Source organism: Carassius carassius, chromosome 1 (assembly GCF_963082965.1).
Source record: "Carassius carassius chromosome 1, fCarCar2.1, whole genome shotgun sequence".
Classification (NCBI taxonomy): Eukaryota; Metazoa; Chordata; class Actinopteri; order Cypriniformes; family Cyprinidae; genus Carassius; species Carassius carassius.
Window position 1 is genome coordinate 29,872,933 of NC_081755.1, and position 22,456 is coordinate 29,895,388.

Consider the following 22,456-nt stretch of genomic DNA (forward strand, 5'->3'; position numbering starts at 1 on the left):
GGGAAGAAGGAGGCGGGAACCGGCGGACAATTAAATGATATTTTAATGCTCAAAATAAAGACAAAACAGCGCGTCAGCCCCTCACGGACGACTGACGCGCACAAATAAAAATCAAAACACAAACTAAAACCCAGGCCTGGTCCTCTCTCGTCCTTCACTGTCGTCACTCCGGTTTTATATCCTTCCATCTCCTCCGTGGGACTCGAGACCGGTGGGTCGAGCAGGTGTCGCTCATTTCCAATCACTCCACCGGCCTCGCTCCTGTTCCCACGTCTCTCGGCCCCGACCCACTCGTCACAGTCATCTTTAAATTTCCTCATATTCTTTCTTTGCATTTATGGTTTCATCCCGGTGAGGTTTTCATATATACATATATTCTATTTTATAAATCAGATTGAAACTGTTACGGCCACATCACAACCAGGAGAAGAAAAAAAAAACAGACACGGTGGAATCAGATGAAAGGTTTCAATGTCCAATGGGGAATAAAAAAGTTTTGGATTTGGAGCGGTGTAACATTAAAGCATCCGAGTCCTGGTTTGATATCTGTCATAGGCTGCTCTGTCATTACAATGATGCCACTTTGATATGTTGCCATCTGTAAAGAATAGCCACCTGTCTCCATCAATCATCATAACAGACCGATGAAAAAAGCCACAAACTCTCATTTCATGACAGCAGATAATGACCAACACAACTGTTCTTTCAGTATTTGTGAATAAACTGGTAATGACATGGCAGGTCATTTAAATCTGTCCGCGTGTGCTTGTGATCTAATCCCAAACAATGGCGAGTAAACCTCAGAGTCAATATCCTGGTGCACAGGATGAGTTTGGGAAGGAACTGAGTTTGGGAAGGGAGTTAATTGAGACTGACTTAATTTAAAGGGGATGTCTAATGCGATTTCATGCATTCTGACTTATTTACACTGCTAAAGAGTTAGATTCTCATGCTAAACATGACCAAAGTCTCAAAAACGAGTTGGAGTATTTCTGTGTGAAGTTTATTTTCAAATATGGCCCTGTATGATGTCATAAAGGGTGGAATTCCTTGTATGGGCACTTCTCCAGAAGAGTGTGCACACACATCAGTCAGGGGTGCGTTTCAAGAACTAGCTAGTCACGGCTGTTTCCCGGACACGATCGTATCTCCGTCATTTGAACCACTTTAGTTCAACAACATAGGGCCAATGACGTCACACACATGTGGTGGAGTAATAACTTCTGTTAATTTACCTGATTAATTTATCTGATTAGATATCTTTAAGATGCTGCTGTATTGAACATGGCACCTGATGACTAATTTATTACTTTTTTATTCTGTCTTTTTTATTTATTTGATTACTTATTGATTACGGGTTACTCCAGGATTCCCTTCAAAAACTGCACTTATTGAGGATGCACTATAGATTGTATTGCATGTTAGATTTCTTATTGCGTGTGCTTGTGACTCTTTAGTTCCACCTACGGCACGCCAACAGAAGCTCAACGCTTACAGCTGTCTCTTTAATTTATAAATCCGATAACACTAAAGACACTTCTGAAGGTATGAAGCATGTGATCCTACACTATATGTACTCAAGATTAACATGAGATTGGCAGAAACTGTGTGTGTTATGTCCACTTTAGTTAGAACTAAAATAAATGAAACTAAATTATTTTCACTGTAATGTAGCTGCACAGTTGCTGATAACACCTTATTTGAATGTTTAAAAAGTGGAAAAGGTTAGATAGATGACAACACATTTTAGAACCAAACTTACTCCCTTAAATGTATAGTTCTAGACAGACATTCAGTAGTATGTGCTGGGATAGCAGTCAGGAATCGCCTGTCCCTCTCTCACACGACTGGGGCTAGTGAGTATAACTCAGTAGAATATAATGAAATATAGAACCACTTCTCGTCACAGGTCAGCAACCAAGCCTGCTCGGGGACTGGCATTCCAAATGTCAAAGCCATTCATTATGAAAATGCTATGCATTGATTTGTCATACATTGTAAAACTCTATCAGAAGGGCAATTTTTAAATCTTTGCAGCAATGCCTCAACGGCTGTGGCATTAGCATTAATGCTATTCAATCGCTCTTGGTTTTCAGAGCAACTTGCCCAAGCAATCTGAAACCAGAGACATGTTAAGCACTTCAGCACAGTCAATGAAATAAAATAAGACAGGATTGAGTATATTAGATAGGAATTATGATATATAAGCTGCGCTCTACTGCAAGACAGCTAATTAAATAAGAACATATTTGATAGCAACTGACAGTGCAGCGTTCTCACCCAGGACCCATCATTACTGTCTGAGAGAAAGAGGGAATTTGAAGGTGTATAAATACCATATGGTGTGTGCTGAATTGTCTTGCATTAATGTCAATTATATCCACTGTGAATACATCAAATGTTCTTAATCCTCATTTTTATCTGTTACCCAGCTACATACATATTCATCTAACGACACATGTAATGCATAAACTCTATATACGTACATACACACTGTTTAGTACAAAGATGCACTACAAAATAAATAAATGAACAAGCAAACAAACACACTGATGTTTATACAAATCTCTTCAACTGTCATGCAAAACAAAGATATTATGGAAAGAAACAATTACAATATTGTAATATTTAGATTCAATATCCTTCTTTAAACATTTATCTTAATGGCCAATTTCTCACTGTCTCCTCTCTTACTGATTCTGGTCATGGCAGTTCTGTTTCTCAGCTTATTTGGGGTTCAAAACACTTAATATTTAGTAATATTATCATTTTGATGGGCAGCACCAAGTTCCTGGGTATGCACATCACAGAGGACCTCTCCTAAACTGAAAACACAGCAGCACTGGCCAAGAAATCAAATCAGCGTCTCTACTTCCTCTGCAAACTGAGGAGAGCCAGAGCCCCACCCCCCATCATGTACACCTTCTACAGAGGCGCCATCGAGAGCATCCTGTCGAGCTGCATCACTGTGTGGTATGGCGCCTGCAACGCGTCCTGCCGAAAGACTGCAAAGCATAGCGAGAGCATCTGAGAAGATCATTGGTGTGGAACTGACATCATTCCACTACCTCATCAGTCAGTTAAATAAAATAACTGCTCTTGAGTCCTTTGTCACTTTAATCAGACTTAATAAGCTTTTGTTTTTGCACTAAATAATCTTTTATCTGCACTGTTGTTCACTTCATTGATTTGCACTCTATCTGCCTTTTGCCTTGCGCTGCTTTATTTAACTTTATTTTTAATTTTATTATATGTCTTTTTTAACATTCCCTTATTGTATAGTTGTATCTACATTTTATATTTTGATCTAGATTCTGTCTATCTGTGTGCACCGGGGGTCTGAGAGTAACGCAATTTCGGTTCTCTGTATGTATCTACTGTACATGTGGAAGAATTGACAATAAAGCAGACTTGAACTTGAATAAGCGACACAGAATTCTATTTTAGAAATGTTTTTTATCTTCTGTAACATTGCGGCAGAAACAACATACAACAATAATCTCAGGTAATGATTATGTGCTTTATTCAGTGTTAAAAGTTTCTAATGTGAGTTTGAATATTATTTTGTGTGATCTTTATATCCATAGTGAAAGCAACAATACATATTTTACCTCAGATCTTGAAAATAAATTAGGCTAAAGCAAACTTCCGTTAAAACTGTGAACTCACTGCAAACCAATATCCATAACAAAGATGGTATCACTCACTCACTCACTCAAAACTGTTGAATCCATTCACATTTGTTCACTTTTATTTAATTTACACTCTCCATGTTTTTGCTGTCACATCGTATCTACACTGGACGCGACAAAGCATTGCAAATCATTTGAATGTTGTGTCAGCATGTCAGCGCAAATAGAACGAGTCAGAAGTTTTCTGTCTGAGATTTGTCGCGCCACATCCAGTGTAGACAGCATCACTGATTATAACAAGTTCTGTTGTATTTTGTTGCGTTGTGCTGCTCGCTAGTGATGCGCGGGTCGTCTTATAACCCGCGGGCCCTGCGGGTAACCCGCGGGTCGGGTTGGGCCGGTCACTAAAAAAAATTTATGTTGCATGGAATTTATGGGTGGAAATTTTGATTCTTTCAAGAGATTCGTTGATTTTCAGTTCGTTCACCAAAATGATTCATTCACTGATTCGTTCAGTGACCATTTCTTCATATTACAAAAATACGCCAGCAGTTGGCGAAAAAGAGTGTCTTATGTGTTATGTCTTAAAGGGTTAGTTCACCCAGATAGCAAAATTATGTAATCAATAACTTACCCTCATGTTGTTCCAAACCCGTAAGACCTCCGTTTATCTTTGGAACACAGTTTAAGATATTTTAGATTTAGTCCGAGAGCTCTCAGTCCCGCAATTGAAGCTGTGTGTACGGTATACTGTCCATGTCCAGAAAGGTAAGAAAAACATCAAAGTAGTCCACCGAGCCGAGCCAGATAAGAAGAATCGAGGAGCTGATGATACTGCGCATGTGTGATTCAGCGTGAAGCAGACTGACACACAGAGCGCATTAACTGAACTGATTCTTTTGGTGATTGATTCTGAACTGATTCTCTGCTAGTGTTATGAGCACGGGTAAACCGAAGGCTTGAATCAAGGGCAATCATCGCATATGACGCCATTACGTCGAGCGCAATAGAACCGGTGAACCGTTTTCTTCAACCGGTTTATTGAATCGAACTGTCCGAAAGAACTACTGGTGATCCAAAAACCGATGCAACCGGTTCTTGACTCGTGAACGAGTCAGTCTATTGTTCGTTATCTGGCTCGGCTCGGTGTTCATCTTCAGTTCTCTCTTCACAGCAGTTCAGTCAGTGTACTGTTTGAGTGCATGCATTACTCCGGGATATTGGTTTGTTTGAACTCAGAGGGAGTGTCAGCCACATTAAAAAAGTGAACAGCTTAAGTCATTTGTGGATTAATGCGTATTGGAGATGCGAACCGTTTAAAACGATTCAGTTCGATTTGGTGAACTGAATGATTCGTTCGCGAACCAGATATCCAGACTGCTTTGTTTTGAACTCTCTCACACAACAGACACGGAAGAGAAGACAATGCTGAATAAAGTCGTAGTTTTTGTTATTTTTGGACCAAAATGTATTTTCGATGCTTCAAAAAATTCTAACTTGACCATCTGATGTCACATGGACTACTTTGATGATGTTTTTCTTACCTTTCTGTACATAGACAGTATACCGTACAAACAGCTTCAATGGAGGGACTGAGAGCTCTCGGACTATATCTAAAATATCTTAAACTGTGTTTCAAAGATAAACGGAGGTCTTACGGGTTTGAAACAACATGAGGGTAAGTTATTAATTACATAATTTTGCTATTTGGGTGAACTAACCCTTTAAGTCAACAAACGTATTTACTTGTGACAAAAACTGATTTGGCTTTATTAAAGTGTGTGCATGATCGCATTAAATAAATAGTCTAAATAAATTGTTCAGATTAACAAACCACAAGGTTTTATCGGGGATTAAACGTGGAGTTATGTTCTGTATTCCAAATATGAAAACAAGCGTATGTGCACCAATAACTGTGCTTTATCTGCTGTATCTGCTGATCGAGATTTACATGCTTGGCCGACTGACCCTGTAGGTACTCTCATTCATTTCATTCACGAACGAGATGTATCAGTTCATTCAACTCTTTCACCCACGAGAAGATCATATTCGTTCACTACATTCAACAAGTCACATGCTCCGTCACATCTTGAGTAACTCTTTTTGACAGGATGAAACAGTTCACAGAGCTGTTCACGAGCTGCGCATACGCTGCTAATAGCGCCACGCTCGCGTGCTGCTGTGGGAGGAACTTCATTGAACGAGAAATTAGCCTTTTACTGTCTATGGTCAGTGGATTACGTAAACGAGAACGATTCGTTTACCTAAAAGATTTGTTCACGAATGAACCATCATAGTGCAATTACCTATAGCCTATATTGATAAGGTTACGCTACGAAGGTCTAAGTAGCAACGTAACTTCCGTGATGTCCCCGATGCGCGGGGCGAGTCAGGGCGGGTCAAGAAATTTTACCTTATATGCGGGGCGGGCTGGGGCGGGCCAAATAATTTCATAAAAGCGGGACCCGCGGGTTGGAAAAACCCCAGACCCGCGCATCACTACTGCTCGCATCTGGTGTAGACACAATGGGAATTAATATCACTTCCTGATGCTGTGTTTGAATTTTCATCCCAAATTATTTGAAATTAGCACGGGCCAAACATTTTTCTCTAGCGGGCCAGATGTGGCCCGCAGGCCGCTTATGGAGGAACACTGCACTATGGTTGCTTTTGTTATTAAGTTTAGTAAATTGCATTAAAAATTGCTTTGTGAAATTTGGAGTTCATTTTCTACTCAAAGTGACCCATTAATACTTAAACATTATCCATTGATTGTCATCTTCATTGTGTATTGTGTACCAAGTATTGAGGTCTCTGTGTTCATTTAGGTAATAACTTTATCCTTAATCTTAAAAAGGATAACAAGCTGTCTACTTCTTATCCCTAAATGTTTGTAAGTGAACCATTTACATTAACAAGTGAATATTTAGTCATTTAACAGACGCTTTTATACAAAGCGACTTACAAACGAGGACAATGGAAGTAATCAAAATCAACAAAAGAGCAATGATATGCAAGTGCTCTAACAAGTCTCAGTTATCTTAATGCAGTACATGTAGCAAGGGCTTTTATTATTATATAATAAATAAAAAGAAAACAGAATAGAAAAAGAATAGAGCAAGCTAGTGTTAGAGGCTTTTTTACATTTGTAAATTGCATAATAAATAAAAAAGAAAACAATTGACTTATTAACTTAACTTAAAACACACACAAAAAAACGAATTAAACCCTTCAGCTCATGACGATACATTGATGTGTAAAGACACAAAACGAGAGATCTGTGCGTTCAGGAGGATGTGCTCAGGAGAGTTCTAACAGTTCGGACATTGTGTGAGTCAGAGGTAAAAAACTATTTAAATACTATTCAGTTTCTTGCACAGACCCATCGCTTTTTTGTCTTTACACATCAATGTATCGTCATGAGCCACAGGGTTTAATTTGTTTTTTGTGTGTGTTTTAGCCGTGATTCCCATTCATCTCCATTATAAGAATGACAGACTACAATGGTTTGTGTTACAAATGAAACAAAGTCTTCTGTCTTCTCACAGCAGAATTTGGATTTGTCTTGATAAAGTTTGCATCATTGATACTGCTACTTTAATTTTACAAGTGATTTGAAACAATCTCTATTCTATAAAGGACTATATAAAAAAGGTGACTTTGGTCACTATGCATAGTTGTTTTAATGAAAAGAGCTTCAAAAATGCTCCTTTTGAATTCATCCATATATATATATATATATGCAATGACATTAGGATGAACATGTTACAGTGCCACACCTTAACTATTTCTTATAATTGTCTCATTAGGGACATCATTTTATTTATGTATTATCCATTACATAATGGTTATATAATAAATGGTTAAAGTGGGACACTTCAAAAAAGAATGGGCCATAAGATGGTAAGATTCTTGCTTTGCAAATTTTGAGTTTTCCAATACTGGTGTCACAAAGTTAAGTCGCAATATGTGCCTCCTACACACGGCATGGCCCTGTGGCTCCTCTATTGGTTATCATGGAGGGCAGCCTTTATCAATCAATTGAATAAACTGCTTTCATAGCATCTATTGAAAGACAACTCTGACAAGGGGCTATAGAAGTGCCTCCACAGCAGTTTTTCCAGCAGTAGGGGGGAGTAAATAGTAAGAAAGGCAATAACATCAGCCTGGACAGCAGCACAACTCTGACACTGCGGTTTGCTTCAGTCTTTTCTCTACCTCAGTGATTCATTCCTCATCCTGATGGGCTTATTGACAGCAGTGCATAAAAGTGGACCGCTGCTTCTTTTAACTTCTTTTTTTATTTGTATTTCATTTATTTTTTTACAGACGCAACATTGATAGAAGACATGGTGCCTATATTGCAATTAAGACTGTATCACCACGCCTGAAATATTTGGATGTGGTACAATGTGCCGATGCTGTGTTAAATTGTGTTGAGATGAAAACCCTGTGGCTGAAAAAGTAACCCACACAATTAATTCCAGTTTACAGCCATATGATCTATGACGAAACTAATACTGAAGGGTTGATAGAGAGCCTGAACTGGATTGTCAAATGGCCACCAGAGGCCTCTTAAAAAGAACAACATGTCATATTCATAGCTTTATTCTACACGTTTCGGCAATATTAGGCCTCTGGACAACCTTCTGTTTTTATTATGTAAATCAATTTAGAGTTGATCTCTGAAAGTAGTAATGTATGTATGAATTGATTTATAGATTTCATTATTAATTACTTAATTTTATTTAGTGAAATGCAAAACAGGTTATCACCCATCGGTACTGTTCAAATGAACCAGCAATTTCTTGTCATAAGCTACCATAAACTATGCAAATTAAATATTTAGCAAGAACTGTATACTTTTATACAGCACAGTCATTTTCTGCATCTCCTGGGAAATTTCATCCTTGAATCTTTTCTACGAAGCATATTCCTTCCAGACCACCCATGTTCCAATTAAACATTCACTATTCATTTTCTTAATATAGAATTTCAGTTTGCCGTAGCTGCATGACTATGTAACTAGAGACTGTCTAGTATGTTTATCAAGTCTTTTGATTCTGAGCTCTTCTCACTACTGATAGAGTTTAAAAGCATGTTTTCACTTTAATAATTAACATTATAAGAATACTTCTGCACTTAAAAATAAATAACATTATGCATTCCGCTTATATAACAATTTTCAATAACACAAGAAAACAAATTAGTATTAGTAGTAGTAATATTATAAGAAAATGCATTGTTATTATTATTAATAATAATAATAATAACAACAATACATTTTTATAATTATTAATTGCATATTTTTATAAAAATAATGATAATCATCATCATCATGATAACTGAATTAAATAATAAGATGTAACATTTACAAAATTATACATTTGTTGTTATTATTGTTATTATTAGTATCATATTGTTTCTGTTATTTTATGGATCAAAATGCCATTTTTATTGCTAGTGAAAATACAAAATCAAACATGAATCTTCATGAAAAAGAACTCAAGCTGCCACATTATATAAAGGTTAAACTGGTTCCTTATTTCTATTTTCACTTGAACTGCCCATCAGATTAAGATTTGTTAAAATGAGATTAATTTCCTGATAAACCCTCACAGTGAAGAAGTCATCAGGGTGCTTTAAATTTATTCCATGGGCAATTAAGTGCAGCGAAATTTCCTCAGCTAGGACTGATTTTGAGTGATAATGGCAGGTGAAGAGACAGATAATGAGCAGACCAAGACACACGTGCTTACAGCTCTCTAGAATGACTTCCTGTGCTTTAACCCTGCAGTTATGAATCAACGTGTCACGCACCGCTTCTCTGACACTCTCTACTCCAAAGAAAGAGTAGTCTCGCCAAGGACGAGATGAGAGAGGGATGAAACTTTCAAATGACTGATTGCTAACCGGTATACAAACACAACACAACAGAGCATATTGCATGTGGAGAGGATCAAATGTGTTTGGACTGGTTTTTGTCCTGCAACAAACAAGCTCAAACCATCAGACGAGAAAACACATAAACGTCAATAACGACACATACGCACACACAGCGAACGAACGTGGCACAATCAGTTACCTACCCACAAATACATCATCATCTTGAGCGAGGAGTCAGGGGCTCTTCGGCTTCTTTTAACTTCTCGAGCTCGGCTACGGAAACCCCGATGAATCCTTCTTGTTTCCACTCTCTCAGGCTCACAGTTCTTTTGTATAATTTATTATATCACTACAATAGCGCTTATTAAAACTGACACTTGGGAGGAAGAAGAAGCTACTTCACAAGGTTTGAGATGCTTCTAGCAGTCTTGTTCTTGCTCTTCTTCTTTTTTTTTTTGCTCTCTCTTGCCTTTCCCCACTTGGTCCTCCTCACCCTTTCACTGACAACCCCTGCTTAGACCCAGTTCCTGACGTATCTATTTAATGAGAAGATTCGTGCACCAAGGAAGTCCAGTACAACTGTGCACTCAACGTGCCAGAGAAAGAGAGAAAGAGAGGAGGGTGATGGTGTAGGTTTCTCTAGTACAGGCTCCACAAGAAAGGTACGTGTACGTTAACGCACAGCTGATAGGACGATCAAAAACAGATCTCCCCCCACCCCCGCAAAAAGGACTTTTCCCTCAAACAAAATGCTGCTCAGATCCTCAGACGCTGTCGTCCGGAAGCTGATGCGCAGGGGAAGACATCAGTGGGAAATCAAAAGATTCATCTTCTGTCCTGAGGGAAGGTAAGAAGACAACAGACTGAAAAAATAAGCTTGCAACTTCCTCCAAAAAATACTGCAATCTCAGCTCTGAGATATTCAAGTAAATAAAAAAATACACAGAGAAATGTTGTGATCAAAAATGATGTGACCGGATGAAAAGGAGACAGAAAGCACCTGCGTCTCTTAAATGTGGAGCTTGCACCAGACTCTGCAGCCTGGATGGGTTTTCCCCCCTTTTCTTCTCCTCTTCCTCGTCTGGGGTGAATGTGCTGGAGATAAAAGCAGCGTGTACTGGGGCCAAGGCCTTCCCGCTCAGGTTGCTCTGGCTCTGACGCACTGGCTGCCTCCTTACAGCACTTTTCTACAGCCATCTGCTGACTCCACCACGCTACTGCTACTGAGAGACCAGACACGCAGCCGGCAGCCAGCTAAAGTGCTAGAGAAGCGCATATGAGGCTTAAACTCATTACTACTGTTTAGAAGAGGAATGGGGGTTTTAATCAAACACAGGTATTAGAGAAACTTGAGGGTAACAGAAAAAAAGAACCTTTTTGTAAATGGATTTCAAACCGGAAATGGAAATTGGAGCAAGGTCCATTGTTTTTTTTTTTTTCTGTGTGTGTGAGACACAAACGCAAAGAGATTTGCCAGTGTATTTATGATGGAAATTTGAATATTAAATTCTCCTCAGGAAGCAATTTGACTCCCCTTTAAAAGGAAAACAATAAAAAAAAAGAAAAGTACAACCGTCACAACAAGAAAGAGAGTGTGAGGACAAATTTTTAAGCTAAAGGCTCAGACTCAGGCCCACATACAACAAATATACAAATACAAGCGTATCATATTAAAGCAATATGGCTGAATTAAATTGATTTGTCAAACGTAAGGGATTTTCTATGGAATTACTCAAAGCATAGACGGCACCAATGCTCAAAGAATAAATTACATTTCACAATGATAACAAATGGAATAGGGGAATTACTGCTATGCAGAGTCTTTTGAGATTTTAACTCATTAAACATTTTAAATATTTTATACATATAGTTTTTTTTTTCTCATTTATTTATTTATTTACAAGGCTATCTGTATTCTTAAATACTAAAATACAAAAAAAATAAAAATAAATAAATGCTTTAAAAAATCATGAAATTTATTGTTAGAACTTATTGATTGTTTATGACTTGTTGTTTGTTGTTTTCTCATCAAAAATTATGAACTTACGTTAGTTAAAGAGACTAGATGGAAAATTATATTGGGGAACAGGAAAAAAAACTTTTTTTAGAAAGGAAAAATAAATAAATATGTCTTAATGAATTAAATGTTAAATATTAGGCCTGTGCAATTAATCCCATCCCATCCCATTTTCACAGGCGACTCGTCTGCGATTATGAACGACTGGCTTTGACTGCTGCTCATATCATAAGATTTCAGTGTCAGAACTATCCGACTATATGTATGTACATATATATATATATATATATGATAAGATGAAATTTTATTATTTTGAATGAAACGATTAGATGATTTACATGAAGCAGACCGATCCAGCTGCTATCTCCTTGGACTGAGTGTGCCCTTTAACCCAATTAAAAAGCTACAAGTCTATAATAGTAGCTAAACAGTCTTAAAGCAGTAGTGCATGTCATTTGTTTAGATTTTGACAAAAACATAACCTAGAAAAAAACAAAAAAACAAGAAAGGTAGTATTGCTAAGTGTATCTTACTTGATCCTTCGCAAATAATCTAAATTAAAGGCAAGCTACCAAAAAGCACTTCTGAAACAACGGTCCTCAGACTCATGAATGAGTCACTAACAAGAGGAAATGAGATGACAAAGAAATAAGAGAAGTGCTTTTCATGTCTCCAAGAGCCAAATCAGCAATGGCCTCTATAATATTAATAATAATTATAATGTCTCCATATTACGGTGAAGCATTGCTGCCTCACACATATTATTTTTTCCACTCAATTATCTCTTAAAAACAAGATGTTTTCTTGTTAAAACAATTTTTTTTCTCGTAATTATGAGATGTTACGTTGTAAAAACAATATAATTATGACGGTAGAACGTCATCTTTTTCTCGTTAATACTACATATTTTTTCTCATAATAACGACATATTATTTCAATAAAACAATGTTTTCTCGTTATTATAGATATGGTACATTATGTGAGTGATAAGCGACTGTCCGCGCTGCTGTCGACACAGTCTGACATAAACGACATATATTTTAATGTAATGGTTTTAATTGTAGCATCATGTTTATTAGGATTAATCTCCAATCTGTCTACAATATAGTGCTATATCCAATAACTGCACCCATGACTTGTTTAGGCTACGATCAGATCAAAACAGTTATTTTTGAATAATCGACCCTCGGCTTAATATGTCTTTATTTGAATGACTGAAGTTTGATTTTACAACAAATTTTTTTTTCATTTTAACGAGAAAAGATAACATTAAAATGACATCTCGTTATTACAACATAATTGAAGGGAAAAAATTATATGTGTGAGGTAGCAATGGGTCACTGTAACTTCAACATAGCCAAATCGACATAATAATAATAATAATAATAATATCATCGTCATTTTAAATAAATAATTAAAGAATTGTTTAAAAATTTAAATATACAGTATATTATAATATATTTTTAAAATATATAATAGTTTTTCAATATTTTCATTAATATTTCCAAGAGCCAAATTATTATTATTATTGTTATTATCATTATTATTCTGTTTAATTTGCAGAGGCCAATGCATATTAAACAATACATACTGTATACTCATTACTGGTTTAGTCAATATTTACTGCTCTAATTTTAAAAGAAATGAAAAAATATATGTATCATTAAAAAAACTAATAAAGAAAGTAGTTGCTAGGAAAATGAGAGTGATGTGTGTGTATGAATAGGAAGGTCTGTGCATTAATCATATCAGCCCTATCAGACTTAAAACCCTTCAACAAACCATGATAAATTACAGCACTGAGAGGGGACTGCAGCACCTCGGCTCCTGCATGGTGTACACATCCCTCCCATGATCCTGCAGGCCTGCACATACACACTGTGTGCTCTGTGAGCCCAAGGCAGAGCCGGCAGGACACATGGTCATCCCTACACACAGATGTGGTGTTTTTGAAGATGAAGATGAAGATATTTGGGAGGGTCTTCATCAGGAGTGAAGCTGACACCTTTGCTACCCTGGCTTTTCAGGCCAGTGGGTGAGCAGAAGGGTTTGAGAGCCACTATTAAAGTTTAATGAGAAGGCAAGGTAAGCTTTGTTGTATTTTTAATATGGACACAGCAGAGTATGAGGGAATAACAGGTTTCTGTATGAGAGTAAAATTGAAGTTTTTTTTTTGTCTATTGATTTAATATCATCATCTTCTCAGCTGGAGACGCTGAAATGAACATGAATGATTCAATTCTGTAAAATTCATTCTAAAGTCATTGTGATGAAATAATTTGTCTTTACATGAATGAATCGCAGTTTTATGATCGCCAAAGATTGATTAATTAAAAGGTCAATACCAACAACATCCAGAAGCACAACAGTGACACAAAAAACACACAAAAACACAGACACACACAAAGCAGCACCGAAGCATCACTTACCCTGAGCTGGTCCGTATCACAACTCATTGGTTGTCCTGGAATCTGTCAACAGAGACATACAAATTAGAGTAACACATTACACACCAAATACAGCACCTCCCTTCAGTAATTACAAGTCAATCATCGAGAGCGGGCTGAGGGGAGAGAAAATGAGATCTGTCAAAACTGAGGTTTGCAACATGGAACCATGCAAAAGGTGGTGAGAGCAGGGAATAAGACAGGCAAGACATCGTTCCCATGCTAGAAATGGTATACATAATCTTTTTTCTCTCTTTTTTTCTCAAATAATGGAAATGGTATAGAGCAAGTGGTTCTCAACGGGTTTTGCTTCAGGACACATATTCTAGATTTGCATTCAAGTGGCAACCCAATACATCACCAGGATTGTACCAAACTAAACAAATATATCCATACTGAAATCACTTGAAATCAAATTCTCAGTGAATTTATGTACATATGATCATTTAGGCTGGTCGTACACAAAAACCTATTTGAATTTAAAGGTATAGTTCACCCAAAAACAAACATTCTGTCATCATCCACTCACCCTCAAGTTGTTCCAAACCTGTATAAGTTTCTTTCATATATTGGAAAAAAAAAATAATAATAAGAAACACTGTTTACAGTAGCCACTGACTTACATGTATAGCTAGCAGCCATATCACCCTGTAGCCCAAGACTGGTTGCCCACTGAAGCTACAGGGTTGAGCAGGGTTGAGCCTGGTCAGTACCTGGATGGGAGACCTCCTTAGAAAACCAAAGCCCCTTTCACACTGAGATTCCGGATAATACACGGGTAATGTGTCTTGGCAATTGTTCCTGGATCGTTAGATTTTGGTTCACTCACACTGCCAGTGATTTCCCAGAATCTGTGCGTGCATTCACACACAACCCATAAAGGTCCCGTAATGATACGTGACATCAGGATGTGACGTGTAACGTTGAGTCAAAAACGCTAGGTAAGTTATCTTTCACTTAAGCTGGCGAACAATCTATATAGTAAGGAGCAAACTGATCTCTGCTTCATTTGCACAGATTTTTTAATCGTGAGCATTGATCTGCCTTCAAAACACCCGGTAAAAGAGTCGCACGATAACGTGCGCCATCACTACGACACATCCTTTACGCCATTGGTTCTGGCTTTTGTTCACACAGACCTCGTTCCGGGACTGAACCCAGCAATGTTACTAGGTCCCCAAACCTGGGAACGATCCTGGAATTAACCCCGGGATGTGTTTGCATTCACATGGAAGGCAATCCGGAAATTTTACGGCAATTTCCTGGGCCCAATGTTCAGTGTGAAAAGGGCCTAGTGTGTTAAGGGGTGCTCACCTTGCAGTCGCCCTCCTGACTCTCTGTGGTCATGAAAAAACCTTCAAAAAAGAGTAGTGGTGTAACCCCGGCATCCTGGCCAAATTTTCCCATTGGCCTCTGATCCTAATGGCCTCCTAATCATCCCCATACACTGATTGGCTTCATCATGCTGTCTCCTCTCCACCAATAAGGCATTCGTCCGGCGTTCTGGCAGAGTATGGCTGCCGTTGCATCATCCAGGTGGATGCTGCACACTGGTGGTGGTTGAGGAGATTCCCCCCTTTCATGTAAAGCACTTTGAGTACCCCATTATTATTATTATTACATAGTATGAACAAAATACCATGGAAGTCAATGGCTACTGTCCAGTGTTTGGTTACTAACTTGTTTTTCTCCTTGTTTTTGACAGAAGAAAGAAACGTATACCACTTTAGGGTGAGTAAATGATGACAAATTTCATTTTTGGGTATCCCTTTGGGTATTATTTTGATTTAAAACAACTTTTTGTAAAGGTTGTAATAAATCTGCAATTTTGTTTTAAATCTGCAATAGTTGACAGAGTTTTTTCACTGTAACATCAATGTTTAAAGGGGTCATTGGATGCGGCATGCACTTTCATGCAACTTACAAGTTGTTTGAACTGAAATGTGTGTTGGCAGTGTGTGCACATAATCACCCTATACTGATACTGATCCACCCAGAGTTTTTTTATTATTATTATTATTTTTTTATCTCGTTAAATCATTTACCCTTCCTCAAACAAAGCTATTCTCACACTGATGTCACACAGACCCAGGCTCTCCCACGACTGTCGATTGACACACGTGTTTTACCTTAGTTAGAGTCTCTTCGTCTTTTACTCCCGGTGTCCTGACATTTGATCCTACCCGACAGATTTTCCTACCCGGGTTTACTGCGCATGTGCACATCAATATCGCATCCTTTTTATCATGCTAAACAATGATATTTAATCTATCTGCATTACTGTAAGGGTAGGTTAAGGGTTGGGGTAGGTGTAGACTTTAATACAAATGCAATCTAATTGCTAGAAAATTATTTTTATTGTTGGTTTCCTGTAGCTGTATCCCTTCTAGATACAACTGCGAATATAACACATAATTACTGTATTTGCAGTACTGCAAGGGTAGGTTTAGAGTTGTGGTAGATGTAGACGTTAATAAACCATAACTTTACAGTAACATTTTTCGTTGTCGAATTGTTCTATCCACTGTTTTAGTGGGAGGTAGGAAAATCTGAAAGGGTAGGACAAATCGTCAGAACACCGGCATCTGAGCTGCTGAAGATGCAGTGGATTACTTTTGTTTTTGCATTTAAATTCCATGGCTAAAGTAAACAATCTCATTAGAATGGCTCGTCACCCCACGGAAGAGAGGGGCGGGGTGAGCAGAGCTCATTAGCATTTAAAGGAACATGGACTAAAACGGCTTGCTGAAAACAGACCCATGTTTTACACTACCATTGAGAAATTTTAACCAAAGTATGCTATAGATTTATAGACACTAAAGAATCACTGGTATCCAATGACCCCTTTAAATTATGTGTATGTGTGAATGTATTGAAATATGTTAATAAACAACATTCAGCTGAACTGAATTTTAAAACAGAAATCCTCTTGAATTTTGATGGCTTCATGCTCTCTAAAGTCAATAATTTTGCACAAACTATGTTTATCAAGCAACTAGATTAAATGTATTCCTTTAATTGGATTTGTTTATGGATTTTGATGATGAGAGGATGTCAACCTGTTCGTGCAAGCATCTACTAGCTTCACAGAACAGAAAGATGTGTTTTCATCCAAACATCATAGAGTTTGACTAGATGTGCAGCCTTTGATGTCAATAACAGAAAATTGCAGAAGTATTTCCTCTTAACTTTGCTATACAAAGATTATACAGTTAAAACAATGCAAACGAATACAATCAGAAGAAATCTGTGACAGGTTTTTGGGTTACAACCCACCAGTTGAGAACCACCGCTATAAAGAATCAAGTTGAATTCAATTGAGCAGAGTATTTCTACATGCCTCGATGCACAGAGTTTCTCAAACACTAATCAATCATACTCAACCCCTTAAAAGAGGAGGGGTGAAGAAAAACATTTCTAATTTTGTTAATGCTTGTTGAGTGTTTGAAAGAGAACTACACAATTAAGAGATTAGGGTCTGGTTACGCTGAGAGGGTTCCTGGATATACCACTAATCTTCCCCTTGTGCCTGCCGTCAATACATCCATAATGCACTGGCCAATCTTCCTTTAAGAAATAGAATCTGTGTTACAAACGCTCTCTTCAAATGTAATGATATTAACAGTTCCACTTTCCTCTCAGCCTAAAACACTTAGCTGTTTTTCAAAGTGTGCTCATTTCCCATTAGCCAGGCCACTGAGTGAAGCTGAATAAGATTTTCATCATTTAGTAACTGGACATCATTGCAGAAAGACCCTAAAGAGGATTATGACCCACAGATAGAGGGAATAAAGGCCAGGGAAATTGCATTGATTTGATATGATATGAGAAAAAATGGATGCATTAACCTTGTCACCTCAAAATATCTGCGTATCAAATTAGTAGTAACACTTCCGCTGACGGTTACTCATTGCTTTTTGGCAAACCACTCTCGACAGTAAAATGTTACGCCTTTTAAAGGGAAAGTTTATATCATGTGCAAAGTTTTCAATTAGTCATGAAATAAATTAAAAATGCAGGAATGACATCAGCAATTTTTTGATTGCACAGTAAAAAAAAAGGCAATGAACGCATTATACAAATAAATGTTGTTTCCCTGATAAAAAGTAAAATAAATAGAGCACCACTAAGTTTTCTTGTAGGGTAGGAATTGTATTATTTAACACTTGTTAGTAGCACTTTCCTTTCAGCCAGCAGCCCCTAGCAGGTCGTTAGGAGAAGCTTCTCAATAGCTCTGCGTCACACAGCATGCTTCTGGATTCAGACCGCTGGCATACATTTTTATATATGAAAATGTGCTGAAAATGTGCTTATATGCTGAAATCTGAAATTCAAACTTTTTTTTTAATTCTCTGTTATTTTTAACAAGGACTGACAACTGCTGACATTCATGGTTTGTGTTTTTATGTTATTATGTCATTATATTATCATTACGGCTGTCAATCAGTTAAAAAATTTAAAGTAATTAATTTTGATGCAATTAATGGCATGATATGCTGATTATTTAACGCCAGTTATGGTATTTTAAATTATTAGTATTTGCATTGAGGACAGCTGAGGGACTCATATGCAACTATTACAAAATGTTTTGAATAGAATGAAGATACATTTTTGAATGTACATTTTTCAAATAATGTTATTTACATCTTCTGTGTGGACTGATACATGGAAATTAAGAGGTTAAACAAAAAGGAATGTAAGAATATAGTACATACGCATAATGGTAAGGGGATGTGACTAAATCCAAATATATTTACAAATATGTATGTACTGTATTATTTAAAGAATGTTTTATACTTTATACTTCATTAACAAATTTGACGGGTTAAATTGACATTAATAATCATTACATGCACTAAGTCCCATGTGTTGAATGGAGTCTCATGGCTCACAGGGTGTAAATTGTTTCAAGTTTCCTTTTCAAAACTTCTTAGGCAAATACGATTCCACAAAAGCCACGGCATACTGTGTGGAGACGGCCTCAAACCGCTACGAAGAGGCCCTTGTTCGGTAATGATAGTTTCCAGATGAAATCAAGGGGAAAACCAACAATAGTAGCACAAACAGCCCTCCTCCGTATGAAAGGACAAAAGGACTCTCGAAGGGCTTGCTTATACTTTACCTCTAATGGTTTGCTTCCCTCCTTTTCACCCAGAATACACACTCTCTCTCTAGCCCTCTCGCTGACTTACGTAGAGTACTTGAGAGAGACAGACAGAGATGGAGGGTAATACTGAACTGTTGTGGCACAGAATTGCAGGATGGAGAGGTAAAGAAAGAGGGAGTGAGAGAGAGCAGGCCTAACTCAGTCCCTCAATGAGCTCTATAGGACTTACACATGCAGTGAAAAAAAAGGAGAATGAAAAAATGTCAATAAGTAGCACTCTGCTGAGTACAAGCGGCAGAACACGGCCGAGCAGAATGACTTTATTAAGCTGACACAGAAGACTGCGCTCAGCCGGACCGATGGATAGAGGGGGAAGAGCGCAAGACAGAGCAGAAGAAAGCCAGAGACTAAACAAAGGAGGTCTACATTGTGCTACGATTGAAAATCAATTCTCTGATAAATCAGTGAAAATTCACCAGAGCCTCAGTGATGGAATTAAAACAGGTCTGTTGGCACAGGTGGTACACATTCCTACACACATAATGTAATATTTGATCTAATAAATATTACGAAAATTATTAAAAAGAGCACTGTATATACATAATATATCTAAGTTTGTCTCTGAATACATTATAATAAAAATTGAATTCACATCCATTTCACATCTATATTTATTTATGCATTTAGCAGATGCTTTTACTCAAAGTGACTTACATATACAACACTTTGCTCAATTTTGCCAATGAAAATATAAAGACAAAGAAGAACTGTTGTTCTTCGAGCAACCCACAGTGGGATTTTTTTTCTTAATACACATTTTGAATAAATTGGTTGAACCACTGGCCATAGGCACATTGGATTTGAAGCAGCACTGCATAGACCGATCGGTGTATGACATCAAAGCAAGGGCGTAGTTTTGGTTTGAATAGTGGCGGGGTTGAAGTGTGAACTGTTTTAGTAGAGTACCGGGTCATGCTCCTCATAAGGTTTAAGGTAATTTATTTGTTTGTTTGCTTATATATTTATTTTTGTGAAATTGTCTTTTGTGCTATCGTCCATGCAACGTTGGTTGATAATATAACTGCAATAAAGTAACATCATAGTTAACAATTACGTGTTTACATAGGATTTACATAGGATGTATATATATATATACAGTATATATATATATATATATATTAGTGGTGGGCCGTTATCGGCGTTAACGTGAGACTCTTATCGGGCGATAAAAAAAATATCGCCGTTTATCTATTCTCAAAGTTGGATTGGGAGCTGGGTCTGATGATTTTCACCTTGATATTTTATATAACCGACTGGCTGAGGCCAGTCTAAAAAGATGCTCAGGACAGTTGACGGGCCACTGCTGCGCATCTTCACGAAAACATATCTTTTTCACGTGTTTTTAAGCCTTACCGTTTGTCAATTTAAACATTAACACAAGACGCGGAAAAGCTGAACAGAATAGCTGGTTACTCGCGCGCTGTCTTCGGTGAGCACGAGAGAGATCGAGAGCCGCGTATCACGGACAGCGACACTGAACCGAGCTCTCTTCTGCGAAGTTCTCCTCGAAGTTCCTCCTGCACCTGAACGAACAAATACAAATCGCAGTTTGAACAAACAAAAAGATGTGAAAGAGCCCAATTCAGTTCTCGCGGTGTTCTGGTGTTCAGGGCTCACGCAGAGAAAGGCGTCTCAAAACACTTGAACATCAAATTTGCTTATTTTTGCTCTTGTGCCAACAAATACATACAAAATATGTCAAAATATCCACCTTGGAAATTATGCTCGAAAAAACTGTCAGTTATTTCTTAAGTGAAAGTAAACAGTTGAGGGAAAAAAATGGGATGTGTATTATATTGGATGCGTTCATCGTCTCTTAAAGTGACCGCACCTAATTTAGCTACTGGCTGCTGTAATGTTAATCCAAGAAAATGAAAATGAAAATCACTCACTGCTCTTGATTGAATTACTTTGTAGTTTTAACAGTCAAACCAAAAATTATTCAGACACCAGATATAATTTTTGATATATATATATATATATATATATATATATATATATATAGCACAACTGTAATAATGTGAGAAATGTTGAAGGTGTCTAAATAAATGTAGGTTTGATTGTATATTTCATTTTTACATTGAAGACTATCCAGTGCTATTTTACATTTAATTATTTGGTTTCTGTACCTTGACACCTACAAACTTGAAAAAAACATTGTGTAAATAGCACAAATAAATAAAAATAAACGAACATACAAATTAAACAATTTCAAACAGGGCCCACTGGTACAACCTTCCCCGGGTCCCCGCTGACCCCAGCTACGGCCCTGCTCACGCCTGTTTCACACATACTCCGTCTGCAGTGCGTATGCAGTCTGTGTGCGTTACGTATGTGGTGAGGCACGGACTCGATGTGCTTTCACACAGGACACGTTTGCATACTCAGACGCAACGCTCCTGGAACGCAACTGGAAACCGTTAACATGGGTGCGTAAAAAATTATGCAACGCATACACACTGCAGAAGGATTATGTGTGAAACAGGCGTAAGGTTGTTTGCACCTTGTGCAATGTGGAATTAGTTTACAGCTTTTTCAAGCACTTTGTGATGCATTTTGGAAACAGGAGATGAGCCCCTTTTCTAATGCACCACCTATCTTGATAAACCCCTTCTCAAAGACTTACTGCTTGTCAGTTTTATTTGGGTAACACACATATTCTGAATGCCTTCGGCAGAATTCAAATGAGCCATTTTAATCTAGATTAATATATATATCAGTATAATATATGTATCAGATTATTTAGGCAATTATAGGCTATAGTTTGACAGCTTGTTCTAATTCAACATGCCATGGGAAGTTAATCTAACTATAATGATATTGTTTATTTCTTACTCCTTAACAGTTCATCAGGCTCTTAATGATTTAATCTATGCCATCTTTTGGAATATCTGAAGGCCATGTACCATAGTTCTTAACTGTAGCATTTGTTATAAAAAAGACTAGCCTATTAATCATTACCAGCCTAATCATGACTTTTTTTAATTAATTAATATAACTTGTTATGAAAAAACAACCGCCTGCACATTTAGAACCAAAAGCTATGACATGCCACAGTTGTAATATAAATCTATATTAAACAGATTATCTAATATAATTTCTACAAGTTAGACAAAATTTATTTCCCCCTCCCCAACAAACAAACTACACCCCTGCATCAAATTACTGCGAGAGCGATTCAAAAGCATACAGAGTGTCTGCTCTCTAAAGCTCTTGCGGTACTTTGATGTCACACACAGATCGGTCTGATGGGGATGATCTGCTTCACGTCGAACATGCCTAATGATTCAAAAGACCATTCATAAAG

At 37.4% G+C, this 22,456-nt stretch overlaps 1 protein-coding gene across 3 annotated transcripts in view; it reads right to left on the reverse strand.

Moving 5' to 3' along the window:
• LOC132144702 (RNA binding protein fox-1 homolog 1) overlaps positions 1–22,456 on the reverse strand; it is a 294,728-nt gene that overhangs the window by 158,301 nt on the left and 113,971 nt on the right. For 2 of the 3 annotated variants that reach the window (XM_059555271.1, XM_059555290.1), the window contains exon 2: positions 13,965–14,006. In XM_059555271.1, coding sequence (XP_059411254.1) covers positions 13,965–14,006 — 42 coding nt within the window. Of the gene's footprint in view, positions 1–9,721; positions 9,763–13,964; positions 14,007–22,456 lie in introns of those variants that run through there. The other variant, XM_059555298.1, reaches the window with a different exon arrangement.